Source organism: Octopus bimaculoides, chromosome 1, assembly GCF_046866305.1.
Source record: "Octopus bimaculoides isolate indiv1 chromosome 1, ASM4686630v1, whole genome shotgun sequence".
Lineage (NCBI taxonomy): Eukaryota > Metazoa > Mollusca > Cephalopoda > Octopoda > Octopodidae > Octopus > Octopus bimaculoides.
This window is the reverse complement of record NC_142928.1, coordinates 108,152,968-108,173,624: the sequence shown is the minus strand read 5'-3', so window position 1 is coordinate 108,173,624 and position 20,657 is coordinate 108,152,968. Positions and strand designations below refer to the sequence as shown.

At 33.7% G+C, this 20,657-nt stretch overlaps 1 protein-coding gene across 14 annotated transcripts in view; it reads left to right on the top strand.

The window, feature by feature from the left end:
* Positions 1–20,657, top strand: part of LOC106868291 (voltage-dependent calcium channel subunit alpha-2/delta-2) — a 222,500-nt gene that overhangs the window by 33,191 nt on the left and 168,652 nt on the right. For all 14 annotated transcript variants that reach the window (XR_016242737.1, XR_016242740.1, XR_016242739.1 and 11 more), the window contains exon 2: positions 15,157–15,238. Coding sequence is in view for 8 of the 14 variants with exons in the window: in XM_052969103.2 (XP_052825063.1) it covers positions 15,157–15,238 (82 nt within the window). In the remaining 6 variants the exon portion in view is untranslated. The remainder of the gene's footprint in view (positions 1–15,156; positions 15,239–20,657) is intronic.

Here is a 20,657-nt window from a genome sequence, read left to right as displayed (position 1 = left end):
AAATCCGTTGATTCTCTTCATATTTATATTGCTTTTTTTTTAAACATTCTTATGAGAAAAATTAGAAAAGGTAAACACATTTGAGTAGACAATATGCCTTTTAAACAAGCTATGCATTTAGTTTGCAAATAATAGTAACTGATAAAACTGATATGAATGCCATATAAAGTAAAAAAATGATACTATTATTTAATAAAACCATTAAGATAATCAATACTTGACTTGCAATGTTTACTTTTCAGGACAGTTTAGTCAATATTTTCTTTAACTACATTCAGACATTTAATTTTTGCCTGTTTTCAAAGAAGAAAAGAGTATGATTTAAAGCTTTTTCTTTATTTATTTGTTTTCATAATGTAACCATTTCTAATATATCTTATCATCAACATTTAACATCTGTTTTCCATGCTGGCATGAGTTGGATGGTTTGACAGGAATTGGCAAGGCCAGAGTTTGCACCAGGTTCCATAGTCTGTTCTAGCTTGGTTTCTATGGCTGGATGCCCTTCCAAATGCCAACTCCTCTACAGAGTGCACTAGGTGCTTTTTATGTGGCACCTGTTGTGAAAAGTTCCCGAAAACTTCACATCAATGTTTCATTGAATGACCTGACTTCTCATTTTCTGGCTAATAGGAGTTACAATGTTTGCAAAGTAATTAGCATTAATTAGCACTGATTTTGAATTTTATTTTATTTATTTCTCTGATGTAATATTTTGGATCTTGAATGTCTCGATGTTGTACTGAAAGTAAACAATTCATGATATCCTCAGTTAGATAAATTCATTTGCATCTCAATTATAAACATTTATTATTTGAATGTATAGACATTTTTTATATATATTTTATATATATTTGTATCAATTGTTAAGTAATTAGTGTTTATTAGCTAGTGTTTACTATATTCTATAATGATTTATTCTAATTAAGTTGTGACAGTATTTTAAGAAATTACAGTAAAAAAAAGAATAAAATATTATCTTTCAAATATTACCATGTTATGCTTCCTTTATTAAAAAAATAATATCTTGTTGTTATAGCAGCTTCCTTTAGTAAATAGATGGTTTTCATAGGAGAGGGGCATACATTGCCTCAATCCCCACTCTCTAGTTCCTAGTACTGATTTCTTTAGCTCAAAGCCACAAATTATATGAAGAAGTAATGTCAAATGAATACAGAACTTGATTTGTAAGGATGAAATGTGAAACTGATTCTTTTTAAGTGTATAAGTGCTTAAAGAGTTGACTTGTTTTATCAACCTCAGATGAATGAAAAACTAAGTAACAGTTATAGCCTGTTCATCACTTTGATTGACTACACCATGGAATACATGAACATGATAAATGAATGACTGTAAATCAAATAGCCAATGCTATTAGCATATCCTGTAAAAGAGTTGAGAATATTCTGCTCTATGAACTTGTAACACTTGGTCAAAAGCACACCAGGCTGATCACATAATGGGGAAATCTGACATTATTTGAGGCAGATCCAGCTGGCTTCCTTGCACATTTCCTAACCCAGGATAGTGTTGGGTTTGTCACTTTGAGCCAGAGACAGAGACGATGGAATCTAAGCACTGCAACACTGATGTAAGAAGTGTGTGGGCTGCAAGAGAAACTATGTTGAAAAATAAACCTCGTTCGTTCACATTCCTGAAGAGTATATTGATCAGCCTGTGAACTTTTCAACAAACTTGCATAGTCATTGAGAATTAAAAATGGCAATTAATTTGCTGAAAATGTAAACAACTCGTTACATACTTCAATGAAAAACTCCTGGATTTAAACATGACATTTATTATGTGACATGGATATAAATTAGAGTAATTCATGAGGAATGTTATATCATATCAATAAGTATCAATAAAGAATGTATTACAGTTATTTAAAATGCTCTTCAGTATTAGTTGCTTTTAAAAAACCAACCAATATTTTGGTATTTTTATTTCTAACTATTTCTATCATTCATGATCCAACAAGAAAGTTTCAACCTAATCATTTGACCTTCTGCAATTTTCAGTCAATTCTGACCACAAATCACACTTTACCATCTCAAAAATAGGTTTGTTTGATCAAGGCTGATCTGGTGTTAAACATGTACAAAATCCTTATTAGTCTCCTCTATTTATCTCAGCTGACATGAGTCAGTGACCCCTGTAATAGCATGTATCCCACTTGTTTTGATTTCTCTATTTCTCTTTCATTTTGCAAAGTGTTTTCATTTAGCATTTATAATTGCTCAAATAATTATGAGTGATGCTCTCATACACAATGACTTGATTTTTAACAAATGTCATTATAAGGGAGTTAATTACACAATTAGTGAAAATTGATTGTGAATCACAAGTGAGTTTCACCTACATTGCTTTACACTTGTGTACCTCATCATATTCTGCTCAAAGATTTATCTCCATTCCTCTATTAGGAATACACTTTTGTTACTGCCTGGTTATTACTGTGCAACATCTTGCTGCTAAGGCATTTACCATACTGCTTGACTATGGGGTTCTAGTTCCTACACTATCCCTCTACTCCCCAACAAGTTAGGTTATTTAGAGAACTTATTTTCAGTGAAACACTACCATTCTTCAGCTTTTACTCCAATTGCACAAATAAACTTAGGACACTTAAGAATTTGAGACATTTCAGCCTATTTGAAATTAAGTTTATTAGACAAGGAAAAGATCATCAATCACCATAGTCTTTTTAACATTATTGGAGTGTGGAGCAAAAGACTCTCTTTCTCTCTCTCTTTCCCTCTCTCTCTCTCTCCCTCTCTCTCTCAAACACACACACAGTTATGGTTACCTCAGGTTACAAGATTTTACACTTATGAAAATTGTAAAATATTACCATTAAGTTCCAGATACAGTCTATAATTTTGTTCTTACAGAAAGTCATATTGCGTAGTTTTAAATTAATAATTTAACTACACTTTCTTTTAGCTCAGTGACCACCTGTGTTTTAGTTAAGAACAAATTATATAGTTAATGATTTGAAAAACTACCATCATGTTAAACATACATATGTACATGCAAACATACATACATACATACATACATATATATAAATGTACATAATACACACACACACATGAATCTGTATGTATGTATGTATGTATTTCTATCATCAGCATGAACACAACCTCCAACAGCTATATAGTTTGAAGTAGATAAGCAAATTCATTTAAAATAAAAACACATAATGTGATATCTTAGTGTATTTTAAAAGTTGAATGAAATGTCTTCAATCTTAAGTCTATGAGGATCAACTTGATACTAAACAGCCACAGCAATACAATTAGCATGAACAATATGACCACCACCACAGCAACAACAATACCTACCCACCATCACAAACATCTGAACCAATGTAACCCACATCATCACTATTATCAACCCACCCACTTTTGAATCCAACTAGCTACAACAAATATCAGCATGTATACCAGCACATTTGAGTGTGAGTGTACTTATGTGTGTGGCTTAGTGTTTAGGATATTTGGCTCTTGACCTTGGAATCATATGTTCAGTTCCTGGCTGCATGTTGTGTCCTTAAGCAAAACACTTTATTTCATATTGCTCCTGTCCACTCAGCAGGCAAAAATTAGTAGTACCTTTATTTCAAATGGTCAGCCTTGTTACATTCTGTCACACACTGAATCTTCCTGAGAACTGTGTTAAAGTTATGCTTGTCTGTGGTGTGCTGTCACTGGCATGTTAATTTCATGAGCAGAGTGTTCCATTGATCAGATCAACTGGAACTCTTATAACTGATGGAATGCCAGTCTGTGTGCATATATATGTGAGTGTGTGTATTTATGTCTTAAGTCAGAAGTGCAAGGGGTGAATTGCTTATAAAATCTGGTGACCCTACAGCTGAGTGCAATCATATAGTACTTTCTTTTCCTCGCTACTTCATCTTTTTATCTCATTTTCATAATTACATCCATAGGAATAAGACAATTTTCTGCTCTCACAAAGCAAATCTTTCCTCAGCCAATTTTTTTTTTTTACATATTAGTTGTGGATAATTAATAACTTCTGCTGTTGGATTTGCCTTCAATTTAAGATCTCTGGAAAGAAGTTATGAAATAGGTCTGAAGGCAATAGTGATAAAAAGAATCACAAAGGGATTAAACTTGATGTTTAAAGAGACTTGATGCAGAAATAACACTAAGTTATATTACCAAAACAATAAATTTGCAATGTCTACAGTGGCAACAATATGTGACAACAGAGAGAAAATTATGTCAAATGTTTGAGGAGCTACTCCATTAACTGCACAGGCCTTATTTTTCTTTAGATTTAATGTAAAGCTTAAAATGGACCGACTCTTGAATGTATGGATTGAGGACCAGAATCGGCATAATGGGTCAATAAGGACAATGGTAATTCAAAAAAGAGCCAAAAGTTTTTATGATGATTTGCAGAAAAGGACTGGTGAAACTGAGAGTACTGATACAGAGGCTGCTACCAGTTATCCTGGATAGTTGAAGAAAATGATTGCTAAATGGGCCTACACACAAGTGTACAAGTGTACCATTTTGGTGAGACTGCATGCCTGCTAGAACCCTTATTTCTTGAGAGTAAAAGTCAAAATCTGGGTTTAAATCTTCCAAAAATTGTCTGATACTTCTTTTGGGAGGAAGTGCTGCTGGTGATATGAAATAAAAGCCCCTACATGTGTATCACTCCAAAAATCTAAGGGCTTTCAAGGATTACACAAAGTTTAATCTATCTCTGATTTGGCATTCAAATAAGAAGGCATGGATGACTGAGCCTTTTCAAAGAATGGTTTACAAATGGTTTTTGTCCTGTGGTGGAAAGGTATAATACCAGCTATATTTCTAACAAAATATTGCTTCTTTTAGACAATGCACCCAGTCACCCAGTGAACTTGACTTTTCTGATAATGTGAGAGTAGAATATATCCTCAAGAATACAACTTCTTTGCTCTAGCCAGTGGATTAAGGTGTGATAGCTAACTTCAAGGCCTATTATATGAGGAGAACTTTCAAACAACTTATCAAAGTAATTGTCAGGGAGGATAAATCTACAGTTAGAGATTTCTGGAAGAAATTCAACATAGTGGATGCTGTGGATAATATAGCTAAATCATGGGATGAAATGAAACCTTCAGCTTTGAATAGTGCTTGGAAAAGTATTTGGTCAGACTGTGTCTGTAACATTATAAGCTTTCCTCCTGCAGAAAGTCTCCGTCAAATTTGAAAAGTTATTGTGACACTTGTAAAGGATATAGGATTTGTAGAAGTCATAGAGGATGATGTGGTTGTGCTTCTAGTACCTCAGAGAGAAAGTTTATCTAATGAGGAGCTGATGCAGTTGGAAAAAGACCAAGCTGAGAATACAGATGAGACAATGGAAGTTCCATCTACACCACTTAAATCGACAATAAATATTGTTGCTATAGAGTTGACATTTACAGAGGAAGGCTGCAGTTTTAGTTAATAACGATCCTAATGATGAATGTAGCTTAAAAATTACAAGAGTAGTTTACAATGGACTCAGTTCCTATACTGGGCTGTACAAAGAGATGATGCATCATAAACAACAAACGACCTTGGATAAGTTCTTCACTCCTCAGTGTTTGTGATAATGAATTGATGTTTGTGAATGAATGTAAATGAACTTCATGATTGTAGATTTTGTCCTCCTAGTAATGCCCATTCCACTACCACCACTACTTAGCACACTGTTTACAATATTCTTATCATTTCCCTAATTTATTCCTCTTGAAATGTTTTTGTGTTTTTATGCTTCTATATTGTACTGTGTGTCTTTGGAAATAGTTATTTTCATATATAAAGGTGATTATGTTGCTTGTTCTGTTGTTTTCTTGTTCTTTTTTTTTTTAACCTTTTTGAAAAAGTCCATATGAACACAAAACACAAACTTTTTTGATAATATGAAAATCAATAGGAAAATTAAGTTTTCGTTACAACCAGATTTTCAGAAACACATTACTTCTGTAAAGCAAGGAATTCCTGTAGTTCTTTAGTTATTTTCTGTTTAGTTCTTCAGTTTGTAAAGCCATGCTTGATCACTGTCTTGTAGAGCCACAGAATTGTTTACCTGATTGTTAATTGTTCTTTGTTTAAAAGATGAGGAAAGAGAGAAATCCAAGGCTCATAGGTTACAGTTAATCACTGTTGTGTATATGTAATACTTTTTTAGGTAAACAAATAGGAGAGTAAGTACTGTACACAATACATGCAGTAGAGTATATCTTTTGTTTGGAACTGATGATTCATATCATCCCTACTCAGTTTCTTGCCTGTGTGAACCTTCAGGAGACAAAAAGTTGAACAGTAATTACATAGCCTTATGGTTTTCTTTTGCTTAAGGAGGTTGATGTTGAGTTCTCATTATAGGGAAAAGGTGCATACTTGGTGAGATGTGTTGCAACTGTGTATGTATTTGAAAGTTTTGTAAGATGAAGGAGGGATATGGTGGAGACAGTAATTTGAGATTGTATATGTTTGTATAGTTAGAGATGACAGTAAATAGATCTTTTATGTAGAACAAAAATAGTATAGGAGAGAGAATTGAACTTCAAAGTCATCATCATCGTCATTTAACGTCTGCCGTCCATGCTGGCATGGGTGGGATGGTTTGACAAGAGCTGGCCAGGCAGAAGCCTGCACTAGATTGCTGTAACTGTTTTGACAGGATTTTTACAGCTGAATGCCCTTCCTAACACCAGCCTCTCAGCAGAATGGACTAAGTGATTTTTATGTGGCACAAGCACAGGCGAGGTCAGTTTTGGAAGTACATTTAATGTATTATTACTGTACATATTTCTCCATATTGGTGAATGTTAGCAAAGTCTGTTGTACAGCTTATCACCATGTTTCAATTAGATGTCATTTTGCTGTGAGACTCAATGTTCTGTACATCTGAATTGACCTCTCCATAAGTTTTACTTGGCCCAATTTTATCAGTGTCAACTTTTGGTACTTTCCTTCTCATTTTGATCTTCCATTCAAATTAAATGTACAGACCAGTTGGGTCATCTGTTGAATATATTTGTGGTGCTTTTTGATGCTCATTCACTTTTCAAATAATTTGCTATCAGCCTTTCTTCTAAATTCACATTATTCATTGGACTGTACTCATTCCTGTCAATCACTACAGTTCTACATTCACTACTAATATTTCATTGACATACAGATCAATGCTTTTTACCATCTCATATTGCCAAATCATTTATAGATAGAGAAATGCTTTTTTCTCTTTTTCTTTTAATTCAAGTAACAATTCTTTGAACATCATCCACTTAATTTCCATTTGAGCAACTATACTTTTGTCTGATTTACTTGCAGCATTAGCCATATTACTTAAGTAACAGGATTTATCTACTAATTTCACCAAAATATATGAGCACTCACCAAAATTTTAAAAAGCCTATTACAAGAAAATATGGATAAATATTTTTTACCAAAAGCTTCATTCATATTAATGTCACTGAAGAAATGTGGAATCTATTCTCTCATTCTCATTTAGAAACTGCATTCTCATTAGTTATCATTTTAAATATCTTTTCATTCAGTATATTAGTTCTAATGTTGCATTCATGCATCTTTCCATCCTTCCACCTTGGAATAATTCTTGTATGAACTGATGATGCTAACCTGTCAGTCATTGATATTAAATTATTTTGTATACTTGGAATTATTTCATCTGCTTACACCTGTAAATTCTAGGTTAAAGGTTGATCAGACTCTTTTATCATCATCATCACCATCGTCATCATCATCATTTAATGTCCATTTTCCATGCTAGCAAGGATTGGACAGTTTGACCAGAGCTGGCAAGCTGGAGAGCTGTAGTATGTTCCTGTCTGATTTGGATTGGTTTTTATGGCTTAATGCCCTTCCTAATGCCTATCTAAATTTTGATTTGAATAATAGTTTATGGTCTACAACTTCTATTGCAATACACAGTATTTTCATTTCCTTACCCACTCTATCTAACATACATGTTTACTCTAACTCTCAGCATCCATGAATTTATACTTGAAATCCCTATAAAATTTTCTGCCATTTGGTTTCCTTATTAATAAAAGTGAATTTCTCGAAATTTTGTTCCAAAATAATTTTCACCTCAGAGAAAGAAAATATTAATTATCTAAAATATTTTTGGCAACAGTTGATTATAAAATTAAAGCATTAACACTGATTTAAAAAGATTTATTTAAAAAATAACAAATAATCCAAATAAATAATAATAGTCCAGAAAAATAACTTGTAAATAATTCTGTTTGAAAGAATTTACTATTTTTTTAATACTTCTTTAATGACATGATTTTCATATTTCTGTACAAGGATAAGGTAACAACTTACTGTGCTTTTATATTGCAACATTTCAAATCCTGTGTATGTCTTTGTCTTACAATTGTCACTTGTCACCAAACTTTATATTGGTGATTCCTCATAAAAATTGTCAATATACTTGAATATAAGTTATATCTTAGAGGTTCAAGTAAGATTTGGCTACAGTGTCAATAAACACTGATCTATACAATGTTAGTTGACTGAACTAACTGCAAAGTATACTTACTCCAAAGTTTTAGTCATAAAACGATAATTGTTTGACAGTTGTACAGTATTAACCCTTTAGTATTCAGATTACTCTGTTACATGTATTGCTTATTCAAATTGTTTTTATGTGGCTTTGAGATTACAATGATGTGGTTGTTTATTTTCAGAATGATATTGTAGAGTAGGAGTGAGAGGCTAGATATAGCTAGGTAGAATATTTTGGCCAGATATGGTTGGTTTTAATGCTAAAGGGTTAATGTTTCTCCAAGTTATAGAGGTTATTTTGTATATTGTCTGTTGCATTTTCAGCATCATCATTGTTTAACGTCCATTTTCCATGCTGGCATGGGTTGGACAGTTTGACTAGGGACTGGCAAGCCAAGAGGCTGCACCAGACTCCAATCTGATCTGGCAAGGTTTCTACAGCTGGATGCCCCTCCTAACGCCAACCACTCTGAGAGTATAATGGGTGCTTTTTACGTGCTACTGGCATGAGGTGTAACTGGCATCATTCGGATGTTGCTTTTTACATGCTACTGACAGAGGAGCCAGTCGGGGGGGGTGGGGGGCTGGGGTGGGGGGCTGGGGGTGGGGTGTGTGGGGCTGGGGGCTGGGGTGGGGTGTGTGTGTGTGTGTGGCATTGACCACATTTGGATGGCACTTTTTACGTGCCACTGACATGGGGAGCCAGTAAAGTGGCACTGGCAGTGACCCATGCATGAATGGTGCTTATTGTGTGCCACCAGCCACGGGAGCCAGTCAGGTGGCACTGGCATTGGCCACAACTACAATTTCCATTTTGATTTCGATTTGATTGAGATTCTGATTGTGATTTTTGATTTTTGATTTTGCTTGACTATTTTTGATTTTACTTGACCACTTTGATTTTACTTATAATTATTCTGTGAAAGGAAATGTGAAGCTTTTAAGGGATTCTCACTTTCCTTTGAGCAAATTTACATCTGTCTCCATCCCCTTCTGGTTTATTTCTGGATGCTTTCAAAATTTAACTAGAATGATAGTATTTTGTTGTATATACTGCATCCAAGGAATAACTAGTTATTGTTATTCTCTTGTTTTAATCTTTTATCATTAATTTCAAATGTTAGGAACAAAATTGTACATCATAATAAATACTATTTTCATTAAAATTTCTCGTACTTCATGAGAAAAATAATTATGGTGTTGTTGGTTTGATATTAATTAATGATTATCTCCTGGAAAATGGCTACTCCTGCTTCATTTCGCAATACTATTAAAGCAGATACTTTTCAAACTCTTATACATTGTTCTCATCCTTACAAACTCTTTCCTTTGCTTCCGTATCTACATTATTATAATTTTCTCAATTGTATTCTTACTTGACCTCCTGCTGTTCTGTCAATTTATCACTTTTGATTGTCTCATTCTGTTGCTCTTTCAACATTTGCAGTAGTTTTAATATTCCCCTAATAAAGAGGCTTGTGTTATATGCATTGCCTCTTGTATAAAGGCTACACATAAGTTTTCCTTCCAGGTTTTAATTATTTCCTTGTTTATCTCGTCATCTTATCATATGGTTTATATTACTTCATTATATCTCTGCTGACTTCAAATTTATATGTTGACTGGAACAGACTATCTCTTATATGAAAATAAATATTTTTTATATTCAATTTTTGTATTTCAATTGCTTGCTTCCTCAAACTTCTTTCATTATGATGTTGTGTGTTATGGAGCCCCAGATCCACTCTGATTGAGCAGCCCTTTGTCGTTCCACTCCTTGGCGGAATGATGAAATGCGACCTGTTTGTTCTTCCTAGTTAACTACACAAATCTTTGCCTATCTGAGGGCCATACTGCACACTCCAACCTGCTGTAGTTAATCATATATCAAGCAGTGTGAGTTTGCACTTGTTGCATGCTCTCCACTATCCAGTCTTTATGCATACATCACTGACAGATTATAGTTGTAACCACAATGGAGGTGTGCAGGTGGACTTGATTAGAATATGATGGTTATTTTTTCCTTGCTGTAATGTGTGTGGTTTTCACATTAGCAGTCTTGGGGGACTGTTCAGCTATGTCATGTATGTATGTGTTTTATGTTTGTCTTGGTTGACTAGGCAAGATAGTGTGTTTAGGATGCTGTATTGCATTTGGGTTTGGGTGTTTGTAGCTAGTTTCCATGAATTTGTAGTGATTGTTGTGGTGGAAGCCTTGTTGCAATAATAAACTGAAATAGAAAGAAAATGTAATGAGGCAAAGGAACAGTGACAGAACAAGGAATGTGATAACATTTACAAACTATTCCACAAGTATTCACATGAATAAGTCAAACAACTAAAAGGGATATAAATGTGCTCATCTACAAAATGTTTAAAATCAAAGAAAGGAGATCTAAAACTGGAAAAAATTCTTGAAAGATGGTCTTGCAGATACAAACTAATTATGATGGATCATCAATATTAACGATAGAAATTAGACATGTACTAAAAGGGATGAAATGTGAGAAAGCATTTGGGCTACATGATATACTTACAGAGATGATTGTGGTACTAGATGACTTTGGAAGTCTTTGAAAATAACAATCCTGCTCAGCAATATTTATGAAACAGGAGAAATTTCTGAATAAATATTCAAATCAATTTTTGTAGCACTCCCTAAAAAACCTGAAGCAATAGAACGTGATCTACACTGAACAATTAGTTTTATGAGCTACACCACAAGAGTCTTATTATAAGTACTGATGCTCAGATCCAGATAAAGAGTCCAAGGTATCAGAAATACAATGTAGATTTGTGGAGGGGAAATGGAACAGCCAATGCTTTGTACATTTTAAGAAACCTCATTGAAAGAGCAATGAAAGTACAAGATCTATACCAATTTCATTGTTTACACAAAAGCAAATCTAGATAGAAAGGCCTTGTGAATAATCAGGAAGACATCTTAGCAACACACAAGAACAATTAAAATTCTAAACAAACAAGGGCAGTAAGAGAAGACCAAGAAAGATGTATGACAAGTGTGTGTGGTACCATCAGGCCTGTTTTCATTATATAATGAAATAATTATGTAACCTATTGAACATCTACCAAGTATACAAATATGACAAAACCTCCTCATTGTCCATTATGCAGAAGAGATTGTCCTTATAACAACTGGTACACTAGTACAAACATTAGTTAGTACTAGTGTAGTATTAATGAGTAAAAAGAGGAGTTTCTGTTATAGAAACCTAAAAAAAAAAAAGAAAACCAAACAAAAAAAAATCCTGACAATCTCAAAGATAGTTCTATCAATTTCCAACATAAAAATTGAACTGTCTTGGAGCAAGTTGATAGCTTTTAAATATTTGGAAATCATCATTACATCTGATGGAAAAAGCATCAAGGGCCAAGTGACGTCAGACATATATTGTGAAATAAACAGCTGTCAGTAAGATTGAAGAAAAGAATCCTGGAAGTGTAGAAATCCTTACATATGGTTGCATGAACATCACCAAGTACAGAAGCTTATCAATGTTGCAGAAATGTTATTCTTTAGATAGGCAGAAACTACCAGATAGCTTTTTAAGTAGAGAATAGGCAAAGTTCATTGGATATGATATGAGAAAACAAAGCCTTGAACACTTAGTGACAACTGGGAAATTGGAAGGAAGGAACCCAAGAAATAGAGAGAAGATACTCAATGGCTTTATCAAATAACCCTGTCTAATAAGTTGTGTGTAGTACAAGAATCAGTGGAGGTCCATTATTACCATGTTTATGCATGATATATGTAAAAATGCGGTCTGTAATCATGTACTACTTTGGATGTTGCCTTGTGCACTGGTTACTGTACTTTCTAGTTTATTGTAGTTTGTCAAGATAAGATTAGAGGTATAGATAGAACTGGTATAGTTCATGGTGGATCTAATGTATTGTTTGTATGCCATTAATGTTGATTCTTTCTGTTGGTCAAATGTGACACCTGTGATTGATCTATGTATGTTTACGCATCATCCCGATTTCATTATTACATTTTCTATTTGTTTATGAATGCGTGTATATGTGTGTGTGTGTGGCAGGGTTATATATAACTTCTAGTATTTTTGTCCTTATGTATGTAGTATGTATATATTTTTGGCTGCATTTGATGTTTCTGGGATGAATAGAGACTGGATGAATAGAAGTCTGTTGTTATGGAACCAGGATTCTAGATAATTTTTGTAGTGTTGTAGTAGTTGTGCAATGGTATCTGGAATGCGATGGAAGAATGTGAGTGTAATGTCATTGGTGCATGTGGCCATGGTAGGTTTTGTGGTGGTGTGGAAATTCATGGGGATTTAGAAGGGTGGGGTTTTTTTTTGTTCTCTCTCTCTCTTTGGCCAGGTAATCATGTACCTCCTCTACAGCAAGATACCTGTTTCTGTCTCTTTGTCACACTCTAACCTTCATCATTTAACACAAGATCACCTCCTCCAATGCCACATCTCTCAAAAGATCTTTGTTTTGCAAGTTACTTAGTGAACCTGCCAGTCCGCACTATAAAGTGGTTGGTATTCAGAAGGGCAGCCACCTGTGAAAACCATGCCAAACTGACCTCACCTGAGCTTGTACCACATAAAAAGTACTCGGTCCACTCTGTTAGGTGATTGGTGTTAGGAAGGACATCCAGTTGTAAAAACCTTGCCAAAACAGACACGAAAGTCTGGTGCAGTCTTCTGCCTGGACTTTGGCAGAAGTGGTACACAGCTTATTAGTTTAAAGGAATAGTTGTAGTGAGTCTTTACTTATCAGTCTTTTTATGTCTGTGTGCAGCAGCAGCAATACCATTCCAGGTATATTATCAGCAATCCAATGTAATCAGTAACCATGTAAGCTTTGCAGAGAGTCAGCAACTAATATCAGCTGAAGTAGTTTCTGGCTTTGAAGAGAAAGCATAAATAGATGTAGTTCTCGCAATGTGAGCTTGCTATTTAGAGATTGCAAAGGTTATTATTTGTTGTAACTTTGTAGGTTTTATTGCTTATCTGTAAGTATGGACATGTAGCAACATTGAATAAAATGCTTAACAGCATTTCTTCTGACTCATTACACTCTGAGTTCAAAATCCACCAAGGTTGACTTTACCTTTCATCCTTTCAGGGTTGATAAAATAAATATGTTCAGCACTAAATTCAATGTTATTGACTACTCCCGTCTCCCAAATTTCAGGCCTTGTGCCTATAGTAGAAACAATTAATTACTCAGCATATTTAAACACCTTATCACACTATTCATCTTTCTTTACTTTTCTTCCTCGATTGTTAAAACCAGAATTTCTCATAGGGAAGCCTGTGAGGATTGAAAAGGACACAGACAAATTGTCATGTTTAATCAAATGAAGATAGTTTCTAACATCTTAAACTTGTCCAACACCATGGTGGGGTAAAATAAATTATATGGATGCAAACTATTTAGTCTCATTAATGAAGTGAGGAGAGTGTGTCAAAACTATTTCACTTCTGTATTTTTTGAGGGAGCCTGGTATTTTTTAGTTCGAGAACTGCTGGTTTAATGCCCATAATTTTGATTCTCATTATTTTAGTAATGGTGGGGATAATTTTGAGTCACTGTTACAGTGATTTTGTTTGTGTTAGATGTTGGCTAGGTTATTTTGTGGTATTGGTTGCATAATATTGGTTTTGGTTGTGACTTGAGGAATGATAAAGATTGTGAAAAACTTATAATAAAAACACTTCAAAATATACAGGTGGTGTTGTTGAACTGGGTGGTAGATTAAGTCTACTATGCAAAAATATACACATACACATTAATATCTTCTGTATGTATAGGCATTTATATATACACACACAGTATAGCATACATACATGCATTTTTGTGTGCATATTTTTGCACACTTATGCACATATATACACATTCATATGCACACATGCATACACTCAAGTATACATGCATTCATGCATACACACTCAAACACATGCACTCATGCATACACACACTCTTATACATATGCATATTCTTACACACAGATGCACACTCACACACACATACATTCTTGTAAATATATGTCACTCAATACAGTGAGGGGATCTCCATGCAGTTACTTCACCTATTTGAAATAGCAACCAAATCTCCCTCAGATTGCACCCATCATCTTAAAGGAAAAAAGAATGGGTGTGTAGAATAATGCAGTCCTAAATATAATATTTCTAAAAATGTATTACATGAAAAATTTAGTAATAAAAACCTAACAATTATCTGTATATGTATAAAATTAATTATGACAACAAGAGAGACTTGTAAGAGCTCCACCTTTCCACATAACTAACTTTTTTTGCTATGTACTTTAATTGTGTGTAAAGTTTTGTTATGCAGTTAATTGAAAAATTTAAAAAGTGGAAAACAAAAATAACCTTGTATTGGCTGAGATAGAAATCTTACATACATTACTTCCATTACATAATTGGAACTTACTTGTTTCATGTGATTTGTTACGTTTGTTATGCCTATATGTTCTCCATGGCCATCAGACAGACTGAGACAAACACTTCTTAAAATTTCATATCTTTCCACATGTATTCTGCTGATGCAAAACATTAATCCCACTCTGTTTATTTTATTTCCAGAATTTCAAAATGGGGAAGTAATCTTGAAGATAGATTAAAATCAAACATGACAAATGTTACCGGGCACCATATACTACAACAGGTATGTTTTTTTTTTAGTACTACATTTTTATAACACCTGAGTGAGCTTTAACCCTTTAATTACAAAATTAAATTTCATTGTGATTCTAGTAATGTTGTTTAATATCTACCATGAAATAGAATCGGTATCTTCTGCAAGTCACATTGCCTCAATAAACTTGATATATCTCAACAGAAATTAGTTTCAAACATGACATTCTGTAACAAAAAAAAAAAAAAGATGATTGGTATATAAAACACTTAAGGGTAATGAAATTTTAAGTGGATATATCGGATCTTGTTCAAAACAGGGGCACCAGTTTTCATTTATGTTTTATGTTGTGTTTTTGGTACCGAAAGACTTTCAAACTTTGTATACTTATCTATTTTGTGTTATAGAACAGGAAAAAATTTTTGTATTCGAATTTATTTCATGTAAAAAATTGTCTTATTTCGATAATTTCTACTAATCACTGACGTCTATTCAGTTGAAAACAGCACTGTAACGGTGTATATCGTATTAATCCCCTAACCCTAACTAGACTGTTAACCCTAACCCTAAAACTAACCTTAACTCTAGAATCCAAACTCTAAAATTGTTACACACATAGATATGCACAGCGTAATTTATTATATAAACAATATATGCGTATAAATTACGATTAAACCGGATGAAATATGTCACAGGGAATAACATTTTTATGACCGGCCAGCAGTAACTCTATACAGCTGAATAGACGTCAGTGATTGGTTGAAATTACAGAAACACAACAACTTTAACATGGAATAGCTTGCGATGTACGTTTTTTTGTTAAGAAGACTAAGAGTAAAAGATGTTTTATATGACACATTCTACCAGTGTCCCAACTTTCAAAGTGTTTCGTTAGTGTTTCGTTAAGAAAATACTGATACCCCTGTTTTGAACTAGATCCGATATATCTGCTTTTTGCAGTAAAGGGCACTATCAGCTTATATGAAATATTTCATTCTGTTGGAGTCCAAGGAAATTAGTTAGGGGTAAATAATCAGAAAGATCAATTCATAAACTTCCCAGATTTGTATATATATTTAAATTTGTAACACTTGCTGAAATATGTTTAGTTATTTCCAAAGTAGTTCTATAGATGTGTCAGTTTTAATCCTGTATTTTTTCTTTTTTAATTTTTCACTTTCCAAATGTTGTGTTGGTTAAAGTTTTACTAGCATATGTTGGAAAAGTTATCAGATTTAAAAGGTGTATGTTGGGGAAATTATTTACTGTAAGCTACAAGGATTGAACCAGTTGGTTTGTTCTTACTAATGAGAAAGAACTTGTCATTCTTAAAATGAATTTACCCAAACAATGAATTAAATTATTCTATTATGAAAGAAAGAAAGAAAGACCAGATTCACCTTCATCACTTTCTATGGCTCATATTGTATGCAGTCTTGTGATGATGGCAGATGTCATTCACTTGGATTAACAAGTTTTGCTGAGTTTTGTTGTATGGATGTTATTTGCATAGTTTGTGCTATTGAATAAATGTCATAATGTTGTGTGGTTAAGAAACCTACTTTGCGACTATGTGGCTTTGAGTTCAGTCTTGCTGTACAGCGCCTTGAGCAAGTACATTCTACTATAGTCCCAAGCTGACTAAAGCCTTGTGAGTAGATTTGGTAAATTAAAACTAGAAGAAGTCTGAGATATGTATGTGTCTTTGTCTTGCCATCACTTTAATCATAAACAGCCATCACCGCCATGCAAATATGTAATCATGTCCAGTCATTGTGCTGTTCAAGTTTGAAGGAATATTACTTCATCTAGAAGCAGTTGAGGGGTTGACAACAGAAAGAGTATCTGGCTATAGAAAATCTGCCTCAAAGAATTTCATCTGATTTGTGCAAGCATGGAAAAGTGGACATTAAAACGATGATAATAATGATTGTTGTAAGATCAAGTATCTTTCTATTGCACAACAGTTACCTAAAAGTTATTCAGAGACCCTGCACTTAATGTAACCAAATTATGAGTACTCTATGTAAGTTAACCAACTTATAATGGATCTTCAGCTAAGATCTAGTGGCATGTTGCCAGTCCCAGTTCCTCAATGACAACTTGAGAATGAAAACATTGGTTTAAGACCTTTTAAAATTACCTTACAGTTCAACCTGATTACAGTTTTAACAAGAAATTTGCTGAAACTTTCTAGCTGAACTTCATGATGCCATACAGGGATTACTTCTTTCCAGTCTTTCAAGATCTGAAACCAAACCATTATCCATAGAGGATGTCTCACAAGTGGTTGGTTTGTGTGAAGGATGTGTAGAATGTAAATCAAAATTTTCATCAACTTAATAAAACACATCTCATAAAGGTTACTAAATATCAACTTCAAATGGTCTCTTCCTAGTACTGACAACAATCGATATTTTCTTAATATTATGGATTAATATTCTAGGTTTCCTTTTATAAATATAACTGCATCAATAATCATTGTCTCTCTCAGCTGCTTTCTATTTTTGGTATGCCTATTTTATGAGACAGGAAGTGCATGAATTTTTCTGTAACAAAAGTTTTCATGTAGTAGAACCGCTAATTATAACTTGTAGGGTAATGGATAAGCTGAGAGATTTAGTGGAGTAACTTGAAAAACAAATCTTTAAAGTCAAGTGGATTGCCTATTCAGTTTGGCAAACTGTTCTCTCTGATGTTCTCTACTTAATCCAGTTGTGCACTGCAACTAATGCTGTGATTTCATGAGAGACTTCTGAAGTATTCTTGTAGCTTATCTAGGAGACTTCCTTATTTGGTGGTTGTATAATTGTGGACCAGTTCTGTCACATGAACAAAACAGACCTTTTAGTTGGAGCTCTTGTCAACAAACACTTGCTATGCTTGTGCTTGCTAGCTATTTTAATAACAAAGAAACTACTGTGTCTGTTAGACACTTAGCAACAACACAAATTGCCACCAAGAATAAAACTCAGATACTATCCTAAAATACTAATGGAAATGATGTATTGACCTCAGAAATAATGGTTCTAGCATATTCTTAATTATTTGTAGGATTTATGTGTTGAGAACCTTAAGGAAGGAAGAATGTAAAAAATGATTTATTACAAGCTATATATATGAGACAAGTGGATTTCTTGTTACTAGTATAGAGGAATTTGTAATTATTCTAAAAAGGAACTAACCTCAACACTGAACTGAAGTAATCTATTGTTTAAAAAAACAGAGAGGTCCAATTCACCTTTAGTATTTTCTAGTGTTACATGCAGTATCATACTTGTTTGTTACTTAGAGTTTTGTGTTGGATAGTTTTTAGATGAGACATCCTTCAGTTGTCCAACTGTGTATAAGTATAATCGATCCAAATTACAAATCCTATTGTTGTTATATTATGAAATAAGATATCAGATTCCTTTAAATATTAGGAAAAATATTTCCCTCAAATCCCTAAAATGTATGATCTTGCAGAATGAATCACTGATGGAACTGCTATGTGGTCATTCATGGAACCAGCTCTCCATCAGATCGTATTCTACTGTCTTGGAAAATGATACATTGGGTAATGTTATCCTCAAAAAAGAGATGAGATAGTCAATGCCTTGAATGCTTTTGATCATAGCTTTGCTCTCACAAGTTGACCTGGGACTAAACAAAACCATCTACATCTTGTAGAATGAATATCTACCATCATAAATAAAATGAAAGATTCTCTTATGAGCCTGATGCAAATCAATTGAATAGATGCAAATTATACACATATAATCTAACAACAGAACAGTGTTTGGAAATACTATTACATCTTGCAAGCCAAATAGAAATGAGACAGAGGAAGCAAAGAGTAATGTATTTAGCATCCTAAGCTTTTAAAGATGAACATCAATATTTCTGATTGTGAGAAAAACAATGTAATTTGAAATGGTGGAACATGTATAAATTGAAAATTATATGTGATAGAAGAAACCTAATAGATCTTAAGAAAATTAAACATTGTATTTATAAAGTTCTCACTGAAGACCTACTAAGTAAGTAATGAAATATGTTTATATGCTAAATAAGCTTGTATACCATTATATATTCAACTTAATAAATGTGGTAACTTTGGGACCTAATCATTATCAGACCATAGAAAAAGTAAAAAAAACCCCCCAGAAATTCATTCCAAATGGAAGCCACTTAGTGAACATATTTTTACCATCTCAGTCTACATGTATGTACTGATGTTTTATCAAAGTTACAAGAAAGCTTAGAATAAGAAATAATGCAACTAAGGCTTTCAAACAGGATTTTTGCTTGTGTAATTCATTTTTCCATGATAGTATGGATTAAATAAATATGTTATCAAGGTATTGTTTTACAGCCAGATACCCTTCCTATCTCTAACCCGTATCAAATTTTCAAGTAAGAGACTTTTTATTTCACATATCTTTGAAGGCACAAAGCCAATGAATGCTTTATTGCTTGGAGAAAGAGACTAAAACCTTGCTGTATGTATTGTGTGATATTATGCAAATGTAAATTCAGACAAACATGTGTGTATGTGAACATGCATACATACACACATGAGTTTCTGTCTACCAAATCCACTCACAGCACTTTGGTTAGCCTGGGACACTCAAAAGATGAAGACACTCAAAGTGAAGCACAATGGTGCTGAACCTGAAACCACACAGTTAGGAAAAGAACTTCTTAATTGCACAACCATGCTTGCTCCTAATGTAAAGTCTAAAACAAATTCAAATCATGTTGGATCATAGGAATTGTGGTATCATGGAGTGGTGGATTTAAGAGGTACAACTTTTATTCTTTAATAAAAATAGCATACTTGTTAGTACCAGTGAGGTTTGTTAGCTTCATCATATATCAAAGTAATGTTGGCATGGAAAAATATGGTATCATATGTGAGCATTCATAGTATTTAGAGGCAGTCACCTCTAAATATTATCAATATATTTATCATCATCTTCATATGTCTATTTTCCATGCTGGCTCTGGCTGGATTATTTATTACAGGTCAAGTTACATTTGATCAGAGTTACTGCTCTACTAGACATGGTTGAGAGACCACATCTATCTCACTCTCCCATTAGCATGTTTTCTATGGTTGGATGCCCTTCCTAACATTAACCAGTTTAGAGAGTATACTTAACAGCAATACTAGTGAATTGTCTTGTCAAGGACAAGACAAACTGATGAGCCTCCTGTATCCTACATCTCTTCTGTATGTGTGTATGTTTTTATTTATCATCATCATTCAATGTCCATTTCTCATGTTGGCATTGGTTGGTCAGCTTGGTAGGAACTAGCAAGGCCAGGGGCTGCACCAGGTTCCGTAGTCTGTTTTGGTTTGGTTTCTACAGATGGATGCCCTTCTTAATCAATTCAGTTGTGGTAGACATGTCTTCTTGAGTGGAGCAATATGTCACATATTTTGGTCCTCTCCTTAAAACTC